The following is a 23,151-nucleotide window of genomic DNA, read 5'->3' as shown; positions in this document are numbered from 1 at the left end:
AATGCCATTTTTCAGCAAGACCGTATACTCGTAGCATCGTCAGTCCACCGCTCATGGCAAAGGCAGTGAAATTGACAAGAAGAGCGGGGTAGTAGTTGCGCTGAGAAGGATAGCACGCTTTTCTGTACCTCTCTTTGTTTTAACTTCCTGAGCGTGTTTTGAATCCAAACATATCATATCTATATGTTTTTGGAATCAGGAACCGACAAGGAATAAGATGAAAGTGTTTTTAAATTGATTTGGACAATTTAATTTTGATAATAATTTTTATATATTTAATTGTCAGAGCTTGTTTTTAATCGGAATATAACATATTTATATGTTTTTGGAATCAGAAAATGATGGAGAATAAGATGAACGTAAATTTGGATCGTTTTATAAATTTTTATTTTTTTTTTACAATTTTCAGATTTGTAATGACCAAAGTCATTAATTAATTTTTAAGCCACCAAGCTGAAATGCAATACCGAAGTCCGGGCTTCGTCGAAGATTACTTGACCAAAATTTCAACCAATTTGGTTGAAAAATGAGGGCGTGACAGTGCCGCCTCAACTTTCACGAAAAGCCGGATATGACGTCATCAAAGACATTTATCAAAAAAATGGAAAAAAACGTTCGGGGATTTCATACCCAGGAACTCTCATGTCAAATTTCATAATAGTCTGAATCGCTCTACACACACACACACACACACACACACACACACACACACACACACACACACAGACACAGACACACACACATACACCACGACCCTCGTCTCGATTCCCCCCTCGATGTTAAAACATTTAGTCATAACTTGACTAAATGTAAAAAGCACATTTTATAACGTTTTTCTCACATTTTGGTGAATAAAACCCCCAAAAATTGCTTTTCACTCAAAATTTAAAATGGTTTCCCTTAATTAGGTTATTCTGCTTGCAAAAATCAAACAAGCAGCAAGCTGTTTCAAAAAGAAGAAAAAAAAGTGCTTGCCTACCCTGTCCCCGAAACGCAAATAGAAAGAGTTGCTTCCCCTGCAGCGAATATTTTTCAGCAGGAGTTGCTTCCCGTGGACCCTTGTTTGTGCGAGGGCGTGACAGTTCTGCCTCAACTTTCACAAAAAGCTGGATATAACGTCATCAAAGGCATGTATCAAAAAAAGGGGGAGAAAAACAAAAGTCTGGGGATATCATACCCAGGAACTCTCATGTGAAATTTCATGAAGATCGGTCCAGTAGTTTTCTCTGAATCGCTCTACACACACACACTGACACACACACACACACACGTGACACACACACACACATACAAACACACACACACACACACACACACACACACACACATACGTATGTATACCAACACGTTCGTCTCGATTCCCCGTGTATGTTAAAACACAAGTTTAGTCAAAACTTGACTAAATGTAAAAAGACCTTTTTGGCATGGCTCAGATGCTCGTCAACAAATAGGACCATGCTAATTACAAAACCTAAGAAGAAAGGACAGATAACTCAGGAAAAAAAACATAATTAGCTTTGCACAATGCCCGCAAACTTTATTCAGCAAGAATACAAAGTGCAATCAAAGTTACATGCTGTCAATTATCAAACAGAAAATACTTGACGTCATTTGAGCCGGACAGGGTTCGTTCATAGTAAAAATGCTGTTGTTAAATTAAACTGGACGGATTTTTTGAAGCAAGAATTCACGCACAAACACATGCATTAATAACATGTTGGTTAGAGTCTAATTCAGGCGCTGGGGAAACAAGATATGAAAAATAGGTTTCTTACATTGTTGTAAACACACACAAACTTTTATCAAAATAACCTGCAGGCGTCCCGCTCTGTCACGACAAACGACAAGCACACACACATATCTTCTGTATCTATTACTACTGATGTACACTATGAATCAATATTTGGACACACAGAAGGATAAACCGCTTCGTATAAAAATAGTTCCCATGGACAATTCGTTTGACGGATTTGTGCATGTGAAACAAAACTCGAAACATCAGCTTACAGGTAAATGCAGAATTGAACTCTCTCTTTCTCTCCGTCTCTCTTTTTCTCTCATAGCCATTCTCCACACACGCCAATCTTCACTTATCAAAAGTCAACACAATACGTAAGTATCACAAAATAAAATGATGCGTCGTTCTCTCAGATCAGCCGGATGTAATACCAACGTCATGCAAGAAGCAGTTATTCGTGTAGACCGTTTTTAATACTGAAAGCAGATACCCATAAACTATACGACCACAAAGTTCGCAATGTGCGCTACCAATCATCTGTGTTAGTATCCAAGCATAAAATTACTTTCTGAAAACTAAAACCACAATAAAAACAACAAAACAATCCTTTGAAACAATTCTTATACTTTCGAAAAACAAGTCGAAACCATTAAACATCCGATAACTTGTAAGGTTCCTGATCAGGAAAAAAAACCACCATCACAAATATTGGACCTATACATCAGCAGTCATCGCAAAGTGTGTTACTGTCTGTCATGGCATTATGACGTCGCAGTGGCAGTGACATCATATCATGGCACTGAGTCTCAGCAAATTGTCCCCGCCGCCAGTAGCAAAGAGTCGTCCGCCCAAAGCACTGTCCATAGCTTGCACTGGTTTGGTCATGGGAACGCTACCGATGACCTGAAAACGAGGCATTCCACTGAATTAGTAAGGTGTGCAAGTGTGTGTGTGTGTGTGTGTGTGTGTGTGTGTGTATGTGTGTTTGTGCGTGTGCGTGTGTGTGTATTTGCGTGTGTGCGTGCGTGTGTGCGTGCGTGTGAGTGTGTGTGTATGTAAGCGTGCGCGCGCGCGCGCGTGTGTGTGTGTGTGTGTGGGAGTATGTTCGTTTACTCTGCAAGGGAAGCAACGCACAAACACGAGTTAACCGGATGAGAAGAGATACACATGTGTGCTGTGAGGTATGCTCTGGTTCAACATCCTCAGTGGTGGCGGCTATGACCAATACACGGTTTTCGGAAATAACTCTTTCGGGTTTGTATGTGTTGTGGACGAGTGAGCTTTTCCTGCAATAGACCAATCACTAGCGAGAGGTCTGTCGGAAATATGTGCTCAGTCCCCTCCATGTGTTTCCGACAGATCTCTCGCTAGGGACCGTGCTCCCTCAAATGTTTGGCAGAGGTTTTGCAAGAAAAGGTCACTCTCCCACAATACATACAAACTCGACGGAGTTTGTTGTCTTCGAAATTCGTCTAATAGGGACTTGTTTTGTCAATACGCTACCAAAGTGGTCTGCCCTTCAGTTCTTGAGTATTATACAGTATATCCTTAGTTTTCCTTGCTAAGAGGTAAATATTACTCAACGATATACTGCAATTTCATGTGTTACAAGAACACCTACACAAGCTCACCTTGTTCGTTTCTACCCCAATGAATTCCACGCTGTTGGTACCGCTGCCTCAGCCAGCACTATGCACTTCTGTTTAATATACTGCCGTTTCGTGTGTTACAAGAACACCTAGATACAAGCTCACCTTGTTCGTGTCTGCCTCAATGACTTCCACGCTGTTTGTTCCGCTGCCTCCAGCTAGCACTATGCACTTCTGTTTAATATACTGCCGTTTCGTGTGTTACAAGAACACCTATACAAGCTCACCTTGTTCGTGTCTGCGCTGTTTGTTCCGCTGCCTCCAGCTAGCACTGTGCTGATATCGCTGCACTTCTATTTAATATACTGCCGTTTCCTGTGTTACAAGAACACCTAAACAAGCTCACCTTGTTCGTTTCTGCCTCAATCACTTCCACGCTGTTGGTTCCGCTGCCTCCCGCCAGCACTGTGCCCAGGTCGCCGTACTCCGCGCAGTAGAGGAACGCGCCATTGGTGTGCGGGAACTTGATGTCTCTAACAAGCTTGCCTTCCCCGTAGTCCCATTCCTGCAGCGCGCGGTTGGCGCACCATGACCCGGACAGGATGTTTTGACCCTGGTACAGGAAATGGGTGGAAGGTACAATTCAGGGGGGTCGGCCCGCTATTGCGCGGGGCCGCTATTGCGCGGGGCCGCTATTGCGCGAATCTTTAGGGTTAGGGTTAGGGTTAGGGTTAGGGTTAGATTCGCGCAATAGCGGCCCCGCGCAATAGCGGACCCGCGCAATAGCGGCCCAGCCCCCAATTCAGGTATCAGAATTTTTATTCTGAAAAAGAGTCATTTCAGTTTACATTGTTGTTGTTTTTAAAACATGTTTTTTGTTCAAGTACTTGTCATTACGTTATTGTCCCATCGGTGGAAAATTCGAGTCGCTTCCTCCCGGTGGAAAGCCAGCAGCAACAGAGTCGTGCTATTCAGGTGTGTGCGCACGTGTTTATGTGTGATGATGCAGCCACCCGCACCTCTGACAGAATGACCGTGTCACTGCACAAAATGAAGCGATAGGGTGAGAGAACGACCTAGGAAAAGCAGTTACCTTTATGTCCAGAGCGTCACCGCACACGTGCGGTCCGTGAATCTGTCTCTTGATGCCGTCATTGGTACGCAGGTCCCAGATCTGTGGACATAAAGCTGCATTATGCGGTGTGAAAAAATAAGAAAGAGAGAGAGAGAGAGAGAGAGAGAGAGAGAGAGAGAGAGAGAGACAGAGACAGAGACAGAGAGACAGAGAGACAGAGAGACAGAGAGAGAGAGAGATGGAGAGAGAGATAGACACAGAGAGAGCGAGAGACAGAGTTATTCCCAAACATCGTCCATTGAGAGGTAACATTTACAAAGAATGTAAACGTCATTTGATTTACCTTTATCTGGTTGTGAACATAATTTGATATAACCTACCTGTATGTGGTTGTAAACGTCATTTGATTTACCTTTATCTGGTTGTGAACATAATTTGATATACCTGTATGTGGTTGTATACGTCATTTGATTTACCTTTATCTGGTTGTGAACATAATTTGATATACCTGTATGTGGTTGTAAACGTCATTTGATTTAAATTTATGTGGTTGTAAACTTCATATTTGAGGTACCTTTATGTGGTTGTCCCAGCCAGCGGTGATGAAGATGTTCTCGTTGTCGGGGTGGAACTTGAGGGCGTACACCCGCATGGTGTTGCCTGCCTCCAGCTCTGTGTCGGAACCTCCACCACCCGCGCTGCTCCCGATACCCCCGTACGTCTTGTCCAGCTGAAAACCAATGTGTAATTTGAATAAAAAAAAAACCCACAAAAAGCAATAACCACAGGTCACTCTTTGTTGTTTTAGGGGCCCGGTAGCTCAGTTGCTACAGCACTGGACTGGTGATCCGAGGGTCGCGGGTTCGAATCCAAAAGTGCAGGAGGCTGATTACACCTAAACACGCATACACCTGGGTTTGTTTGTTTGTTTGTTTGTTTGTTTGCTTAACGCCCAGCCGACCACAAAGGGCCATATCAGGGCGGTGCTGCTTTGACATATAACGTGCGCCACACACAAGACAGAAGTCGCAGCACAGGCTTCATGTCTCACCCAGTCACATTATTCTGACACCGGACCAACCAGTCCTAGCACTAACCCCATAATGCCAGACGCCAGGCGGAGCAGCCACTAGATTGCCAATTTTGAAGTCTTAGGTATGACCCGGCCGGGGTTCGAACCCACGACCTCCCGATCACGGGGCGGACGCCTTACCACTAGGCCAACCGTGCCGGTATACACCTGGGTAGCGCGACTCTGTTGCTCTAGCTATCCACTGGGAGGAAGCGACCCAAATGTTCCAGCGATGGGACAATGAAGTAATGACCAAAAAAACATGAGAGAAAAAAAAGTTTGTACAGAGCTGGAGTGGCATAGTGGTTAGAATGCTTGCCTCTCGTGCTGTCGGTCGGGGATCGACCCCCTAATCAGTCTGGGTAATACTAATATCAGATTTGTTCGAGCGCTCTTCAGTCCACCCAGTTGAAAATCAATGTGTAATGTGTCTGTGCAGAGCCGGAGTGGCATAGTGGTTAGAATGCTTGACACTCGTGCTGGCGGTCGGGAGTCGACCCCCTATAGTCACTCTGGGCAATACTAATATCAGATGTTTTTCAACCGCTCCCAGTCAACCCAGCTGAAAATGGGGTATCTGACCCTATTCAGATCCGTGGAATGTAAAGGCAGCGAGAGAGAGGAGACGGGAACCGTGACCGGGTAGCTGAGTGTCTCATCTCAAGTCGGGGCAACACCCGGGAACATGCCCCTAATGGTTTCACCGCGAGGGCGTAAAACACACCATCATCGAGATGGGCATCGCTCTCATAAAGATGGACCTAGAAAAGTTGAGATCTGTAACATCTCGCTCCCATACGATCAAACATGGTTATAGGACCACCTTTACCCGTCTACCTCAATGTGCTAGTAAAGGCCGAACGAAGACTGTTAGTAGTCTTAGGTAATGGTCTTGATGTGTATCAGTAAAATGTACTGTGTGCCACATCTATCCGTCAAGATGTCGGTGTTTTGGATGAAGGTTTAAATGTGTGTCAGTAAAGGTATACAAACAAGGTGTGTCGTGGCTGTCAGTCGAGTCGGTAGCCTCTTGAATTAAGGTTTGAATGTGTGCCAATGCAGGCAGACAGACACAGTTGTGTAGGCTACTGTTCTCAGTTGATTCGGCAGAGTCTTGGGTGAAGGTTTAACATTGTGTGATCTTGCACAGGATATGAAGTATTATGCGCAATAGTTTGATATTCCTGTTTCTTTTACAATCAGATCTAAGCAAATGAAAAATAACCATTCAGTCAAAGACGCACTCACACAGACTACCACGCACACAAACACGCACGCACGCACGCACACACGCACGCACACACGCGTTCGCACGCAAACACGCATGTACGCACGCAGGCACACGCGCACACACGCGCACACAAACACACGCACACACACACACATACATACACACACACACACACACACACACACACACACACACACATACATACACACACACACTCACACACACACATACATACACACACACACACTCACACAGACACACACACTCACACACACATACATACACCCACACGCACACACACACACACATACACCCACCCACACACACACACACACATACACACACACTCACACACACACACACACACACACTCACACACATACACACACACACACACGCACACACACATACATACACACACATACATACACCCACCCACACACACACACACACACATACACCCACACACACACACACACACAGACACATACACCCACACACACACACACCCACACACACACATACACCCACCCACACACACACACACACACACACACACACACACACACACACACACCTTGCCAGTCTTGGTGGAGTATGATCTGACAGCCAGATCTTTGCCACTGGTACAGAAATAGTAGCCGTCCACACAGAAATCCATCGCGTTGATCTGATTGGATGGCTCTGCAAACAAAACAAAATATCTCCGTACTTTCAAATAATTATACAAACCCGACTCGACAAACGAAGCGCAAGATGCAAGGTTTCTAGTTATTCGGCTTCAAAAACCTGTTGCTATGAATTCATACGAGGATTGTCACAAAAGTTCGTAGCCTACACACGAAGAAGGTTAGCTAGAGCGATGAAAATTAGCACACATTTGCAACAGCCTCTTAAAAGGTATGACACAAAGTGTCATGCATGTCGTCACACGTGTTACTTTGTGTGTTACTTGCTAAGGTAAATGATCGAGTTTTGGGTTGATGAGGTACAATCGACCTGCACTCACCTGTAACGATGTGCGTTAGCGCCCCTGTTTCTGTGTGGATGAGGTACACGTGACCCTCAGCACTTCCGGCGTAGAGCATGGTGGGGTCTTTGGGGTGGAAGCGCAGACACATGATGGCGAAACCGCCGTGACGATTAGGCCTAAGCTCACGAACTAGCTCCCCTGTTCTGCCTTTGTACATCTGAAGAACAGAAAAACTGCATGATAAATGGGATTTTACAATTGTTTGGTTCTTTGCCTGCAATTGAGTATGAGGGTGTTTTTTCCGCCCATAATTTCGCGTGACATCGAAAGAGAATAATTGCGATTTAGCTTGATTCTTGGTTACTTCTCACAGTCCCCTTTGGCCTGAGAGCCAGCCAAATGCAGTGGTGTCCTCATATAAAAAGGTGAGTTAGAGCTGGATTGAAAATATCTACCGGGTATATGCCCAACTCTTCTGGTTGCCACAAAATATGATGGTCCAAAGATCTCTTACACGTCAAAAGTATCGGACGAACGACCAGCCACGGATCATCAGACCAATGCGTCAGATTAGAAGAAATTGGTGTCACTGACCGAAGACCGAGGCCTAGGACGTTGACAATCCGTGTGGAAAGTTCGGGGTTCGAATCCTTACCGCTCTTGGTGGGTTAAGGGTGGAGAATTTTCCGATTTCTCAGGTCAACTAATATGCAGACCTGCAACTGCCTCATCCCTCATCCCTGCTTCATCCCTCATCCCTGGCTCATCCCTCTTCGTGTGAACATGCAGGCACAAGACTTTTACGTTCAAAAGGTAAAGATCCTGTTCTCCATCGGTTCGGTTGGCGGGGGAATAACGGCCATACACGTAAAAACCCACACGTGCGTACGAGCGTACGTGGGAGTCGCAGGCTACGAACGCAGAAGAAGAAGATATTGCACACATTTGACTGCATGCGACAAAGTGTACATGTGTCGTGTATCTCGGCCCTTACTCTGATTCCTCCTCCGCTGAAGCCGGCCACGAGGTGTGAGCCGTCAAAGTTGTACTGAAGAGAGAAGATACCGCCATAGTGTGGGTCTAGCTTGACGTCCTTCAGTACCTCCACAGCAGTAAATTCTTTCAGCGGCTCACCTGAAGGTAAATATAGAAGAAACAGGTATAAGATAACATAAATGGCGGCTCTGGTTTGATCAAATTTGTACTGTAGGGGGAAGACGCCGACGTAGTTGGAGTCCAAAGTGACGTCTCTCGGTCCCTGCACTCAGTGAATTGTTTCAGCGGCTCACCTGAGGGAAAAGAAAGAAAATTCAGGTATAATTATGGTACATATAATGGCGGTTCTGGTTGTATCAAAGTTATACTGGAGGGAGAAAAACCTGACATAGTTGGAGTCGAGAGAGACGTCGTTCAGTCCATACACCTCAGCCAACTGTTTCAGCTGCTTACCTGTAAAGAGGATGAAGAGAAAACAGCTGGGGATAACAGAAAAAGGAAAAAATGAGAGAAAATTGAGAGAGAGAGAGAGAGAGAGAGAGAGAGAGAGAGAGAGAGAGAGAGAGAGAGAGAGAGAGAGAGCCCACACGCGCGCACGTGTGTGTGTCTGTGTGTGTGTGGGTGTGTGTGTGGGTGTGTGTGTGTCTGTGTCTGTGTGTGTCTGTGTGTGTGTCTGTGTGTGTATGTGTGTGTAAGTGAGTACGTGTGCGAATGTGTGTGTGTGTGTGCGTACATGCTGTGTGTGTGTGTGTGTGTGCGTACATGCGTGTGTGTGTGTGTGCGTACATGCGTGTGTGTGTATGTGTGTGTGCGTGCACGCGCGCGCACAGTTTAAAGAAGCCTTATGTCGACACATTGTAAAGTTGAAAGCTTTGTTTCTTTCATATATATTGTTCCGCCAGCTTACCTAATGTGATTCCTTTAGCTGCCCGCAAGGACTCTTCCAACATTCGTCGAGCCATGGCGTAGAGATGGCTCTCTTATCGTCGTTCTCGGTGTAGAGTAGACAACTCAGGCTGAAACACAAAGAACATGAAAACAATCTCATAAACAAGAAATTCCTCCGAGGTAGGAAAAACACCCCCGTCCTTACCATTCTCACTGCCACCAACTGAGAAGGTTATTTCCCTTTGACCATTAATATGTCCCTCTATAAGTCCTTGTAGAATCTTAATCCACCAATAACTCCCTAACCGTGTGTTTGACTGGTCCCAATTTTTGTAAGGACCGTCTCAGGAATGTATAGAACCTGTTCACCAAGTTTGGTGACGATCGGTCCGTTCATTCTTGAGATCTATATGCGAACACAAACACACAAACAAACAAACAAACAAACAAACACATCGACCGAATCCCATACACACCCCTATCGGAAACAACTCCGTCGGGATTTCAAAGGTTGTGAAAGAGGGGATCGATAGCCTGGTTTTTTCTCTGACACATAAGGCCTAAAAAAAAAATAGGTGTGGTTACGGTAACCCGACCTACCCTATTTTTAGGGGCCGATCCTATAACTTTTTATTACATTTGTCAAAAAAACAACAACAAAAAACAAACGAGTGCAAAAAACGCAATGAAAGCGAAAGCGCCCGTGTCGCACACTTATTTCCCTGTCAAGTAGGTACACATTAGAAAAAAAAGTTAAAAAAAAAACAAAAGTGATTGCCTACCTACCTACCCTATTTTTGGCTCACGTAAGTGTAGCCTATGCGATGCTAACTTTTGTCTGTCTGTGCGTGCGTGCGTGCGTGCGTATGTATGTATGTATGTCTGTGGTAGAAACTTTAACATTTGAAGACGTCACAACATTTGAAGACGTCACATTATGACGTAAGAGGGTTAGACGTCACGCGAAGGAATTACTGAAAGTCTCGGTCATTGTTATTTTGAGCGGGCCGAGACTAGTTTTTTCTTCGAAATCGGCCATTCAGATCTAGATCTAGTGTCTCGCTTTCTTGCACAGTGTCACCTATGTCGTGTGTGTGTGTGTGTGTGTGTGTGTGTGTGTGTGTGTGTGTGTGTGTGTGTGTGTGTGTGTGTGTGTGTGTGTGTGTGTGTGTGTGTATGTGTGACGAAGTGATTGAGTTTGTGTTACTGTTTGTCGATTTCTTACGTGAGCCTTGAAGGCTTCGCCTCTTGTTTTTGCCTATGTTACCGTAACCACACCTATTTTTTTTTTTGGCCTAACTTCACACGTGCTCCTGTCCCCGTGTTTCCGACACACTCCTCGCTACTCATTCATTTGGCCCCTTCAATATTCGTCCGAGTAAAAAGCAAGGGCATTTACTTTTTCAAAACCCAAACAAACCCGACACAGTTATTTTCGGAAGTCGTCTTTTCTCAAATTGGTTTGCTGTACATTTCGTCAGTTGAATGAAATTCCAGATCCTATTAATTCTGCCCCCTCGCTCCCCCCCACCCCCCCCCCCCCACCCCCTCTGTCGGCCTCAAGGGCCCATTCCATCTCGTGAAAAGAGTTCGGTTCACTATCTCAGATCTAGACAGTCGTTTACATAGGATAAGAGTATCCTTCCTGCTAAAAGTCAACGTCTCTGCACTGCCATATTTGTGTGAGTTCCTGACATTCACGGACGAGTCATAGAAACTAGGCCTTTGTCAAAACAACCGGACGTTTGCATAACTAATGAGATTGAGCTATTTTGCTCTGCTCGCATTTCCTTAATATATATATTTATCGATCAGCCCACATGTCTGCGCCAAGTTGTAACCGGTTGTTTGTGACTTCTGTCGTCGAGCGGGGACTGGCGAGCAGTGCTTATACCTTGAACACTCAAATAAGGATTTTCTCACACCTCCAAACAAACCTGTTTAACGATTGAATAGCTTTAAAGACACTGAATGTCCGTACAACTGCCACAATGTTTCTAGGATTTTACACTTCCAACATGGCTCAAACTGGTCAATGTCAAGATTGTGTAACGCTAGCAGTTGCTGATAAGACTCACGTTTATAGAAAAAATAATTATTCAATGTTCTTTTCCGTTATTAACGTTGTTTGAGGAGGGGGGGGGGGTGTATCCAAACAGACATGACAATTATTGGCTAATTTCTGCTCCCTAGCTCTTAGGGATTTTCCAGCAAAACCGTCCGATAAAAGATAATTGTCAAGAAGTTGCACATGCCAAGAATAAGTGAGAACCAATCAGGCCAATCTAGTGAGAAGAAGAAATACTGCCCTTAAAGGCTGTTTAACTGGTGCCATTATGCTTTACGCTTGACGGGCGCTGTGGCAAGACGTCGGCCTCCTAATCAGAAGGTCGTGGGTTCGAATCCCGGCCGCGGCCGCCTGGTGGGTTAAGTGTGGAGATTTTTACGATCTCCCAGGTCAACTTATGTGCAGACCTGCTAGTGGCTTATCCCCCTTCGTGTGTACACGCAAGCACAAGACCAAGTACGCACGGAAAAGATCCTGTAATCCATATCAGAGTTCGGTGGGTTATAGAAACACAAAAATACCCAGCATGCTTCCTCCGAAAGCGGCGTATGGCTGCCTTAATGGCGGGGTAAAAACGGTCATACACGTAAAATTCCACTCGTGCATACACATGAGTGTACGTGGGAGTTTCAGCCCACGAACGCAGAAGAAGAAGAAGAAGAAGAAGAAGAAGAAGAAGCTTTACGCTTGCGGTTGTTTATAGGGCGATTGTTGCTGCCAAAGCGAACGCAATGGGATCCATCGGTGCCATTCCCCCAAGGTTTAATTCCTTATTTGCATGGCCTCACGTTGCGCGTGTGCACATTGAAAACTCGCTTGTCTTTTCATGCCCCGATAGCCATACCACGGCAGAGTACAAGTGATCAACAACATCAACAATTAACAATACACATGTCTGCGGAGTTAACGTTGGAAGTCGCTTGCCTTTTCATGCCCCGAAAGGCACATATGCCACGGCAGAGTAAAAGTGATCAACAACATCAACAATTAACAATACACAGGTTTGCAGAGTTAATGGGGGTTTAGCGTGACTGCGACATGACACAGCCTCGTGTTCGTGCACACAAAAGGGCAGCTTAAAAAAGAAAGCAGTAACTCCATAGCAACTATGTCAATAACAGCAAAATGCTGATCCGACTCTGGTGACACGGGTACTGGGCTAAAACGGAAGCAATATCGATTGAATATAAAAGGCAGATTTGGACACAACAAAGTCAATAATCGATGCCTGGACAAAGAGGAGTGTTCGGCCAGCTCTAATTAGCTGTTTGAGCTGTTCAGCGACTCAGTTGGTAGCGCGCTGGCTTTGTAGCCAGTTGGTCGCTATCAGCACACATGCGCACGAAAAAGATCCCAAGTTCACAGCGAAAGTCTCAGGGCTTGCAAAACACGAAGACACTCATGCATCATCTCTCGTCTCTGATTATCATGATCGTATTTCGATACTTTGACGAGACAAACCCAATGCTGGTGTGTCGAAGAAGACAGCCACAGCGGGCATGTTCGAATCAAAGCATCACACCATATCTTCAGCGTATTACCGATACCTGTCCCAATATAGGCCAACTGGTCTAAGAGGACGTTAAACCCTAATAGTCAGTCAGTCACACTACTGTGGTCAGTTGTTTCGGTGGTGACCTTAGATTGATTTGCTAGATTGCGACATATGTTTTAGTGCCACGTTCAGGTTGTGGTCGTTCCGGTGGTCGTTCTTTACTTCCGCGTATAAGGGCATGGCACAGAAACACTCTCTCGGGTTATCGTCTACGGTAATGGTTCTAATTTCTGTTATCTGATTGTGTTGCCAAAGATCGTAAAGCTTTATAAGCTCTGATATCTTTGATGTGGCAAAACAAGTTTGTAATGTAGGACTTTGCACTAAGGGTAAGAACCTATTTCCTTTATCCGGTAAGAAAAAATCGAATATTTTACAGTTTATAACAATCGTCGTTTCACCACTAGAGCTACAAAGTTATTCATGTATTCAGGCTTACAGCCAAACATCATTATCACTAAGGGGAAATGCACACGTGTGACCGTACGGACTCATTTGTCTAAAGTACACATGACTTTCGAACTGCAACAATTAAAACATTTCTGTTAACACAGATTGAGTTCGATAATGAAAACAAAGTTTTCCTTATTGTTGTTCTCTATTTTTTTATTTTTTTTCAAAAAGATTTGTCGCGTTGATCATATCCCGCCATGAAATTTCTGGCATGTTTATGTGAGCACTTACCATAAGTTTTAAACTTGTTGTGCTCCTTTTTAATGATGCTGTTATATATTATCATGTGTGTGTTTATGAATAAAATACTGTTTAAACCAAAACATTTCTGTTTTGGCTTGCCTAAAGTTTCCTTATCCTGGTTGTTACCAAATCAGAGTGCATACCAATTTTTTTTTTTATATATATATAGTTATAGTTTGGATGTTTGCATTTATAAAAAGCATACATAAACCGCGCATACATTCCTATGGCTCTCAGTCAGCCACTATACCACCATAAAACTCTGCACGCGTTAGTACAGTGTCTTATCTGCAGTGGATACAGAATGAAAGGCCTCTGTCTGTCCGTCCGTCCGTCTGTTCGTCCGTCCTTCGTGGGCCGATTTGCGTGAATTTTGGCAGGAAACTTATCCTGTAGGCGAAGCTGTAGGCGATCAAAAATTTGACGGACCGACAGATGGACTGACGGACGGACTGACATATGGGCAGAGGCCTTAAATAATACGATAAGGTATTAACGTGTGGAGAGTTTACTCTATAAAACAGAAGTACCCCTCTTTTGAACACATTTATGTAACAAGTTTTGAACACTTTGTGACATAGTACAAAGTTCTACTACCAACAGAGGCACACAGGATAAACACATGGTGTTCACAATTGTTCTTTGAACACTAGTAAACACTATGTGTGCTACAGTTGCCAGTAGAACTATGTACTATTGTCACACAGTGTTCAAAACGTGTTACAGAAATGTGTTGAAAAGCGGAACACTTCTGTTTAGAGTAAACTCTCCACACGTTAATACCTTATCGTATTATTTAAGGCCTCTGCCCATATGTCAGTCCGTCCGTCAGTCCATCTGTCGGTCCGTCAAATTTTAGATCGCCTACAGCTTCGTGCGGCCGATAGGCGTAACATTTGGCAGGCGACTTGCCCTGCCTTTGGCAAATCTCCGAGGAAGGTTTCTAGTGCTACATTATTCCTATGGGACAGCTTGCAGGAAAAGCAATACCATTTCTGTCTGCTGAGTTCACTGTTGTTACTGTCAGAAAGAGTAGGCTTGAAGGCTTGTCGCAGTATACACATCGTTTAAACAGTATTTTATTCAGATACAAGTTTACAAAGCCATGGAATGTATGATCAAATAAAGGAGCTAAACAAGATAAACTTATGAATGTGCTCTTAAAGACAAAACAATAAAGTATACACATGCCGTGGATTATTCGAGTAGGGCCTAAGCTAATCAAAAACATTTTTACAATGGATGAAATGTACGTGAATTATATAGCGTCTTGGCGACACTCTCTTTCGTCTATACAGGGCCCCCAAACTATGTGTCCCTGCTTTTATGAAGTGTTCTAAATGCTTAATTCGATGGAGAAAACAAATCATAAACAAATCAACGTGTTCCTACATTGTGGTACCATTATCTTAACCCCGCTGCCGAAATAGAGAAAGGTTGGAGCGAAATGAGACACGTTCCTGGCTAGAGAATTCCCGTTGAAGTGGGTGAATTAGGTGGTAATATTACACTAAGCCGCTAATCTGGCATTACAGGGTCCTTGTGTAATAATCAATCATTCTCTGATGTCCCCTCTCGGCTTGTGACACACACACACACACACACACACACACACACAGATACGCCTTGTGAGAATGAACGTGAACAGAGAAATATGAAAACACCGTGAGGTTTACAGCTGATAATTCAAGCCGAGTTTTGATTTATGATTGTTTCTATCTGCTCTCCTGTTTCTTCCAGCTACACACACACACACACACACACACACACACACACACACACACAAGCAGGCAGGCACGCAAGCACGCACGCACGCAAGCCGCCCTCTGCCTTTCTTGGTCTGTGCGTGCTAGATTGCACAAGTGAATAATAGTCTGCATACACAACTTAAACACCCGCGAATTCATAAATCATAGCAGCAGCTGCTGTCAGGGAAAAACCAGCGCCAGTTTGAAAGAAAAAAAAACCTGATTAAGAAAACCAATCAGACCGATCACAACATAAATGCGAGTCGCCCACATCGATGGGGTCCTGATTTGGCCTATTATGGTCCGGTGGACCCGAAAAGCAATAGCTAACTAACTAACTAACTAACATCGATAAATATTCACGACCCATAAATTGCAATGTCTGGAACCCAACTCGAGTATGCACCTGTCATTAGAACATAGGCGATGAAAATATAATAGAGGACGCAGCAGGATGCGACTCCTGGACAAATCGATCTTGACTGTCAGCTCTGTGGGGTGTTTTTCCTTCAGCTCTACAGGCGCTAGAAATTAGCAATGGCGAAGTACATGCATGCATTCGAGTCATTTTATTTCACGAAAGATAAAGTGGAGTCTTCATACTTCTCTGTCTCTCTCACTCTTTTTCTCTATCTGTCTGTCGATCTCTCTCTCTTCCTTTCTTGTTAGCTAGTTTGTGTATGTATGCGTGTGTGTGTGTGTGTGTGTGTGTGTGTGTGTGTGTGTGTGTGTGTGTGTTTGTTCAAGTTGTGTGTGTGTGTGTGTGTGTGTGCGTGTGTGTGTGTGTGTATGTGTATGGTTGTGTGTGTGTGTATGTGTGTGTGTGTGTGTGTGCGTGCGTGAGACAAAAAGAGAGAGAGAGAGAGAGAGAGAGAGAGTGTGTGTGTGTGTGTGTGTGCGGAGTGAGTGTGTGTGTGTGTGTGTGTGTGTGTGTGTGTGTGCACGGAGTAAGTGTGTGTGTGTGTGTGTGTGTGTGTGTGTCTGTCTGTCTGTCTGTCTGTCTGTCTGTCTGTCTGCGTGGTTGTGTGTCTATCCATGTGTGCACGTGCATGTACGTGCGGGTCTGTCTGTTTGTCAGTCAGTCTACGTGCAGTTCGCAGGCGCGCGCAGAGTGAGGGAAATTCCGAACAACAAAATGCCAGCCGTCCTGTGCCTGTGATTACCGAAGGCTATAAGACAGGAATCACAGTGTTCTTTGTTTGCGCTATCGACACTGATCTCACGAACAGAGGTTCTGACTCAATGCGTTTCTATATCAGGTTCACGCAAAATCAAATTGGCAAGCAGACACAGCTTATACAGAAGGAAGGGAGATTGAAATCCAAATGCCTGGGAGATTTCTAGTTGGGGGTAGCGTAACTGGGTCCTAACACCCCAGTTTGGGTCCAACAGGCGGTATCGAAACTGCCTTACACGTCCGTTCGTTTGTCAGGATTGTCTGTCTGCCTTTCTGTCTGTCTGTCTGGTGTGTGTGTTTGTGTGTGTGTGTGTGTGTGTGTGTCGTGCGTGCGTGCGTGCGTATGTGTGTGTGTGTGTGTGTGTTTGTGCGTGCACGCGTGCGCGCGTGCGTGCGTGCGTGTGTATGTATGTGTGTGTGTGTTTGCGTGTGTGTGCGTGCGTGCGTACGTGCGTGTGTGTGTGTGTGTGTGTGTGTGTGTGTGTTTGCCAGTGAAAGAGACGGACATCTAGACAGTCAAGGAATACTTATGATCAACTGAGTTTGAAGATTGCTGTTCATTTTGTACGCTGTAACATTTTTCAAATTCCCTTCGCGCACAAACCCTACTTTAACCTGGGTGTGTGTATTTTTCATGACACCACACCACTACGCACACATTGTTTTCAAATCCTATCAGTCGAATAAAACCTTTTAGAATATTCAGCACATTATCAACGATGAAAGATAAAACGAAAAACACACACACACGGAAGTTTGATAAAGAACAAGACAATATTTTATTTTGCCACATGTTGTGTGTGTTAGGGTTCGTGTTAGTGTTAGCGTGAGTTTTGTGAGTGTGAGTGTGTGTGTGTGTGTGTGTGTGTGTGTGTGTGTGTGTGTGTGTGTGTGTGCGAGTGTGTGCGTGTGTGATTGCGTGCGTGTGTGCGTGCGTATGTGTGTGTGTGTGTGGGTGTGTGTGTAGGTGTGTGTGTGTGTGAGAGAGAGAGAGAGAGAGAGAGAGAGAGAGAGAGAGAGAGAGAGAGAGAGAGAGAGAGAGAGAGAGAGAGTAATTACGTTGACCTAATGATATTAACATGTTAATTTTTTAAATAATGTTTTATGTGCTTCTGGCAAAACATTGTATACTTTAATCAAGGAAGTGCGAAAAACAGGACCAACAACTTTTACACACATTTTGACTACACCTACACATTTACAAGCAAGCGACATAGAGTAATATTTGACGATGATTAAACAACCTTGACATACATAATGGTCTGTTTTAGGACTGCATGAAATCAGCAGTCTTTTCGGAGACATAAACTCAACCACTCAATGTTATCCTCTTTCGTAACGACAAAGTATTTCTTACCTTGCAGTGCATAAACACACTCAACTTTGTCTAGCTCCTCAAATGCAAGACACACGTCACAACACTTAGTCGATCACTGATACACAACGGAGAAATCTAACTTCATGATCCCAGCTAAGTCCGATCACTCCGAGAGTCGACTCTTAAGTTTGTGTTCGAGTCATAAATAATTTAATAATTATTTGTGCATACCTTTTTATCCCCGACAGAATTGAACTACCTGCACTGTGTTTACAGCAAAAGCACAAACTATTGTGTCGTTGTCAGTGATAAATGCGAATGATAAATAATTCCACCAACCTTTTTCTTCCCAAACAGCGCAACACTCACAACAAACTCTTCAAAAGATTCGCACACAAAACTTCACACGCCAGTCTCAGAGGGCAAGTCAAGTCGCTTTGATAGCCCACACAATATGCGCTAAAATAGAAAGACTGCGCTCAACTAAGAAACCGCACGTACGTTGAAAGCAAAAACATTTACGTCGCAGATTATATGTCAATGACTGGTGCCCCCCTTGTTCGATATTGGCGCAATGCCCTCCGCGAACTTATGCCTGGTGTCCTGTGGTGAGCGGGCGACACGACGCGGACCGCGTCGCCAAAAACCGAAGCACTGCAAGTTACAGCAAGCAGAGCAAAATCAACGGTTTGCTCGTAACAGGAACGCGAACCAACGGGTTTCTCTGTAAGTATTAAGGCACCGCCAGCGCTCACCGACACGAAACGCCTTCCAAAGTTCCAGTCGCCAAATGTAAACACAAGAGAGAACAGTAGATAAGTTCGTACTGGCTCAGGCGTTTTAGTATAAGTACAGTTCAGTGCCGGTGGGTTTATAATCCTCCCAATGTGTTGTGGCGCATTATTGGGAGAGTTCTCTGAACATTAACTGGACTTCAGCTATACACTCCAATGTTGGCCATAATTGGGTAACTTTGTACACACACAGCTTACTTGCGCAACTTGCAGTGGTGAAAACTGCTGCTTTGTCTATCCAACAAAAGGTGTCACGATTAGAAGACTGTCGGTGAATGCTTTGGGGTCCGTAATCCCCGTTGGTAAACAAATATTTTCTCTCAAACGCTGCCGATGACTGGACTCGTATATATTCCAACTGACCGGACGCTCGGCTTCAAACATGGAAATCAACGCCTGAATAAAGAACAAACATAGTGGAACAACGTATTATGCCAATTTAACCCAATGACGTCATCCGATGTTCATGACTCGTGTTTTGTTTGCGAGCATGCACCACAGGATCACTTCTTTCTTTCTTTTTTGTGCTACTCCCGTTCGAGTCTGTTTTGATAAATCACTTCACATAATGTTTGCATGTGAACGGGCCGGGTTTGTCAAACACTTTAGCCATGCAAAATTGAGTTCTTGCCGTTTTAGTAGTGAGAAAGACAACAGTTCTTTGACTTCTTTGTGTAGGTGTCATGTTGCTCTCTGTCTCTGTCTCTCTCTGTCTCTCTCTGTGTCTGTCTGTCTGTCTGTCTGTCTGTCTGTCTGTCTGTCTGTCTGTCTCTCTCTCTCTCTCTCTCTCTCTCTCTCTCTCTCTCTCTCCTTCATAAGTGTCTCTCTTTATTCGTCTCTTCTTTATTGTGGTCTTTCTAACTTTCTCCGCATCATTTTCATTCTATTTTATATTGTGGTTGCATTTAGCATTTTTATTACTATTCTTATTCATTTCCATTTGTATGCGTCTTAAGTGAATATCATATGTATAGTTATTAAGGACATGTTGTTAGACAAGGCAATGTACCTTGAACCTTTATCCTGGTAAAATAAAGTTCGTTCATTCGTTCGTTCGTTCGTTCTGTTTCTCTTGTAGTACTGTGTGAAAAAGCACTACAGTTGTTGTCTCCCTTCCACTGTTCAGATGTTTATTCTGTACTCATTTGAACTAATAGTGTTTTTTTGCTATGTACAGTGAATTATTTCCCTTGAACCATGTTTGAATATCAGGTGAGCTCGAGGGGATCCACTTTGAAAAGTTTACAACCTCCGTTTTTTTTATAAGTACACCAAGCTGTAAATTGACTGCAGAAATCCCATCCTTTTGTATCTTTTTAAAGTTTGCATTAAATTTGATAAGAGTTGGTAATTATATTTGAGCTAAAAGGATATTTTGTTCAATCAAAAATTATTGCAGAAGCACTTAGAATTATTTGGAACTTTGGTGCGGCGTATTGATATATGTGAAAATCATCTTGCCGGTTGGCACTACTTTTAACTGGGAAAAAGGGACAGCCAGGTGTATCAATGTTGTGGAGTCCTGCTTGTAGCAGGTATGTAAAACATTTTATTGATGATTAGTTCAAGTGTTTATAATAGTTTGGGTGTGGAAAATGACAGAGTATTCTAGAAACTTATTATTTTTTGAGTGCAGCCATGCAACCATTTTTTGCACGTATGCTAAGTTTTGAATAGGCATACATGTTTCAAAGCGCTTGGATGATTTTGTAGAATATTTAGAATTGTCAGCATAATTTGTATGTTGGACATTCTGTTATGATTGTGGAAAACATATAGAAATTGGATTTTGATTTAAATCTAAATTCAAAACGAATTAGCACTGAACATGTGTATGACGTCACTACCGGAAATAGTCGTCGTCGGTGTCGCAGTAAGTTGCTGTAGTTGTTAAATATGAAGAGGATGAGAGTATATGATTGATGCTGTGGACAAGTGAAGAGCATTGCTGGTTCTATACTATGATCTGATAGTGATAGAACAGAAGTTGTTGCATTTGTGACATGAGATGATGTCTTAAGAGAAAAATAATATTTCCTTGAAAAGGGGTAGAATTCTTTTAGTGAGTTTTAATGATCTCATTGTTGTGAATTATGGTGAATCTAGACCTCACATTTTCTTGAAGAAAATGGTAATCGCGCGTAAGGACAATATCTATGTCTCTGGGACAAGACTGTAATTATGCACATGAAGTATTTCTAGTGTTCAAGATACTCAAGGCTGCATTATGGCAGGGAGACTTGTGACTTTAGAAAGAAATCTGCTCACAAAACATTGTTCACAGTATTGTACGTTGCTATGGATACGAGATTGTCCAGCCACTGCTCTTCAGTTGTATTCAGTACTGTCAATGACGTAAAAGTACGTTAGTATTTAGTATGAGAGTATGATTTTGAGAAGAAGCAGTTAGTTTTACATTTTAATCTTTATAATGAAACAGGAAACATGATTGATTGAAAGGGTTATGTATTGATGATAGAATAACTTTTGTTGGTTGGAATTTAAGTTGAAGTTAGGATTTTAGGTTATAACATTAAAGGTTTTATAAAGTTTTGCAAGTAGAATAAGTACTTGAAGTAATTCACAGTGTGTTTTGATGTTGGAAACCTATTTTTTGTCATGACACCGTACACACACGCACACACATATCAACACACACATCCAGTACACGTGCATACACAAGCCACATAATTTATATGAAACATCGAGAAGTGTATTGTTTTTGTTTGTTTAGACCAGCAAACATTGATGTAACACTTTAGATAATGGTATTGTGATTATTGTGTGTTACAGGATTCAGTTCTGGTCAGAGTTTTAGAGGTCTAAAATTAGAGGTCGGAGTTAGAGTTCTTTTTTATTGTTAACGTTCAGAAAATAAAAGAAAGAAAAGAAAACAAAAGACTTGTAGTTGCCCACTTTGTGGATGAAAGGCGCACACTTGGCCCCTGTTCAATGAAGGCTCGCTTCCCCGAGTTGGTTACACTCTCTCACTCTTATTTCTCTGTCTCTCTGTCTCTGTCTTTCTCTCTCTCTCTCTGTCTCTCTCTGTGTCACTGTCTCTGTCTCTCTCTCTTTCTCTCTCTCTCTCTCTCTCTCTCTCTCTCTCTCTCTCTCTCTCTCTCTCTCTCTCTCTCTCTCCTATTGTGGAACTCCATTCATGATATAATAAAATGCAAGTCAGTGAAACATCATTCAAAGAACTCTACATGCATGATGTTTCTCTTACAACACTTGTAAGCACTACCATTATTCCTTTATTGTGTAGCTGACAATTATATTAAAATACTCTATGATTGTATTAAAACATGATCATACATAATGCAATGTGGACAAGTGTAATAATTCTTTGATAACATGTCTTCATTGCTTGATATTCATAATGCATTTTGAAATGTCTTTTAATTGTTTGACATGTTAATTATGTAAATTGTACTGTAGTTAGAGTCACAGTAAGCCTCCCGTAAACCATCACAGATACTGTCAGGCTTTTACACACAATACAAACACCCTTTCATTTAAACACTCACCGAACGGGAACATCCTAGGTGCCCTACGTAAAGAGCGAGCAATTTTTAAAGAAATTAATTTTGCGGATTGTCTCTCAGACAATCGGACCGTGGTGCGTTTTGACGCTAGACCTAACTTCTAAAATCTAAATAATAAATTGACAGCTTGTTACACAAAAATTCTTAAATCATAAAAGAATTCTGTTTTCATCAAGACAAGATCAGAACAATTCGAAGTTTTGAAAGTTAGAAAAAAGAAAAGCCCGGAAGCAGGGTCACGCAAGGTCGTGGTTCTCGTAGCAGACGACGGTTTATGCCTATCGCCAGTTCCTCTGAACAGTCAAAAGCCATCGCTAGAGTTCTTGTGAACCACAGCCGTTTGTTTCGTGCATAGTCAGAGGTACATAATAACGTGCTATTGCAGATAAGCTCACATCGAGTCGCATTCAAATTACTAACTGACGACTACATTGTGAAAAAGGGAAACTGGATCACACGGGTTCACGATGGCTCAGGGGTAAGATAAACCACGCAAAAATAAATTCTTTGAAAATTGCTCGCTCTTTACGGAGGGCACCTAGGATGTTCTCAAGCGGTGAGTGTTTAAAGGAAAGGGTGTTTGTACTGTGTGTAAAAGCCTGACAGTATCTGTGATGGTTTACGGGAGGCTTACTGTGCCACTTCTATTTTTTTCTTGTTATTAATCTAGTTACCCTCAATGGGCGAG

At 43.2% G+C, this 23,151-nt stretch overlaps 1 protein-coding gene across 5 annotated transcripts; it reads right to left on the bottom strand.

Annotated features, from left to right (window-relative positions):
• Positions 1-1,511: 1,511 nt before the first annotated feature.
• Positions 1,512-19,328, bottom strand: LOC138958182 (katanin p80 WD40 repeat-containing subunit B1-like). Of its 5 annotated transcripts, none has more exons than XM_070329266.1 (9): positions 19,117-19,328; positions 9,582-9,690; positions 8,673-8,812; positions 7,715-7,895; positions 7,283-7,389; positions 4,977-5,132; positions 4,421-4,501; positions 3,734-3,940; positions 1,512-2,641 (listed from the first exon to the last, which is right to left on the bottom strand). In XM_070329266.1, the coding sequence occupies exons 2-9, from the start codon at positions 9,634-9,636 to the stop codon at positions 2,525-2,527; spliced, it is 1,044 nt and encodes a 347-aa protein (XP_070185367.1). In that variant the 5' UTR covers positions 9,637-9,690; positions 19,117-19,328; the 3' UTR covers positions 1,512-2,524. The 5 variants fall into 5 exon arrangements, with proteins under 5 accessions (XP_070185367.1, XP_070185369.1, XP_070185366.1 ...); XM_070329268.1 differs by lacking the exon at positions 19,117-19,328 and adding an exon at positions 18,626-18,646; XM_070329265.1 differs by lacking the exon at positions 19,117-19,328 and adding an exon at positions 18,464-18,614.
• Between the last annotated feature and the right edge of the window lie 3,823 nt (positions 19,329-23,151).

This window comes from Littorina saxatilis, linkage group LG2, assembly GCF_037325665.1.
Source record: "Littorina saxatilis isolate snail1 linkage group LG2, US_GU_Lsax_2.0, whole genome shotgun sequence".
Classification (NCBI taxonomy): Eukaryota; Metazoa; Mollusca; class Gastropoda; order Littorinimorpha; family Littorinidae; genus Littorina; species Littorina saxatilis.
This window is presented reverse-complemented; position numbering and strand designations above follow the sequence as displayed.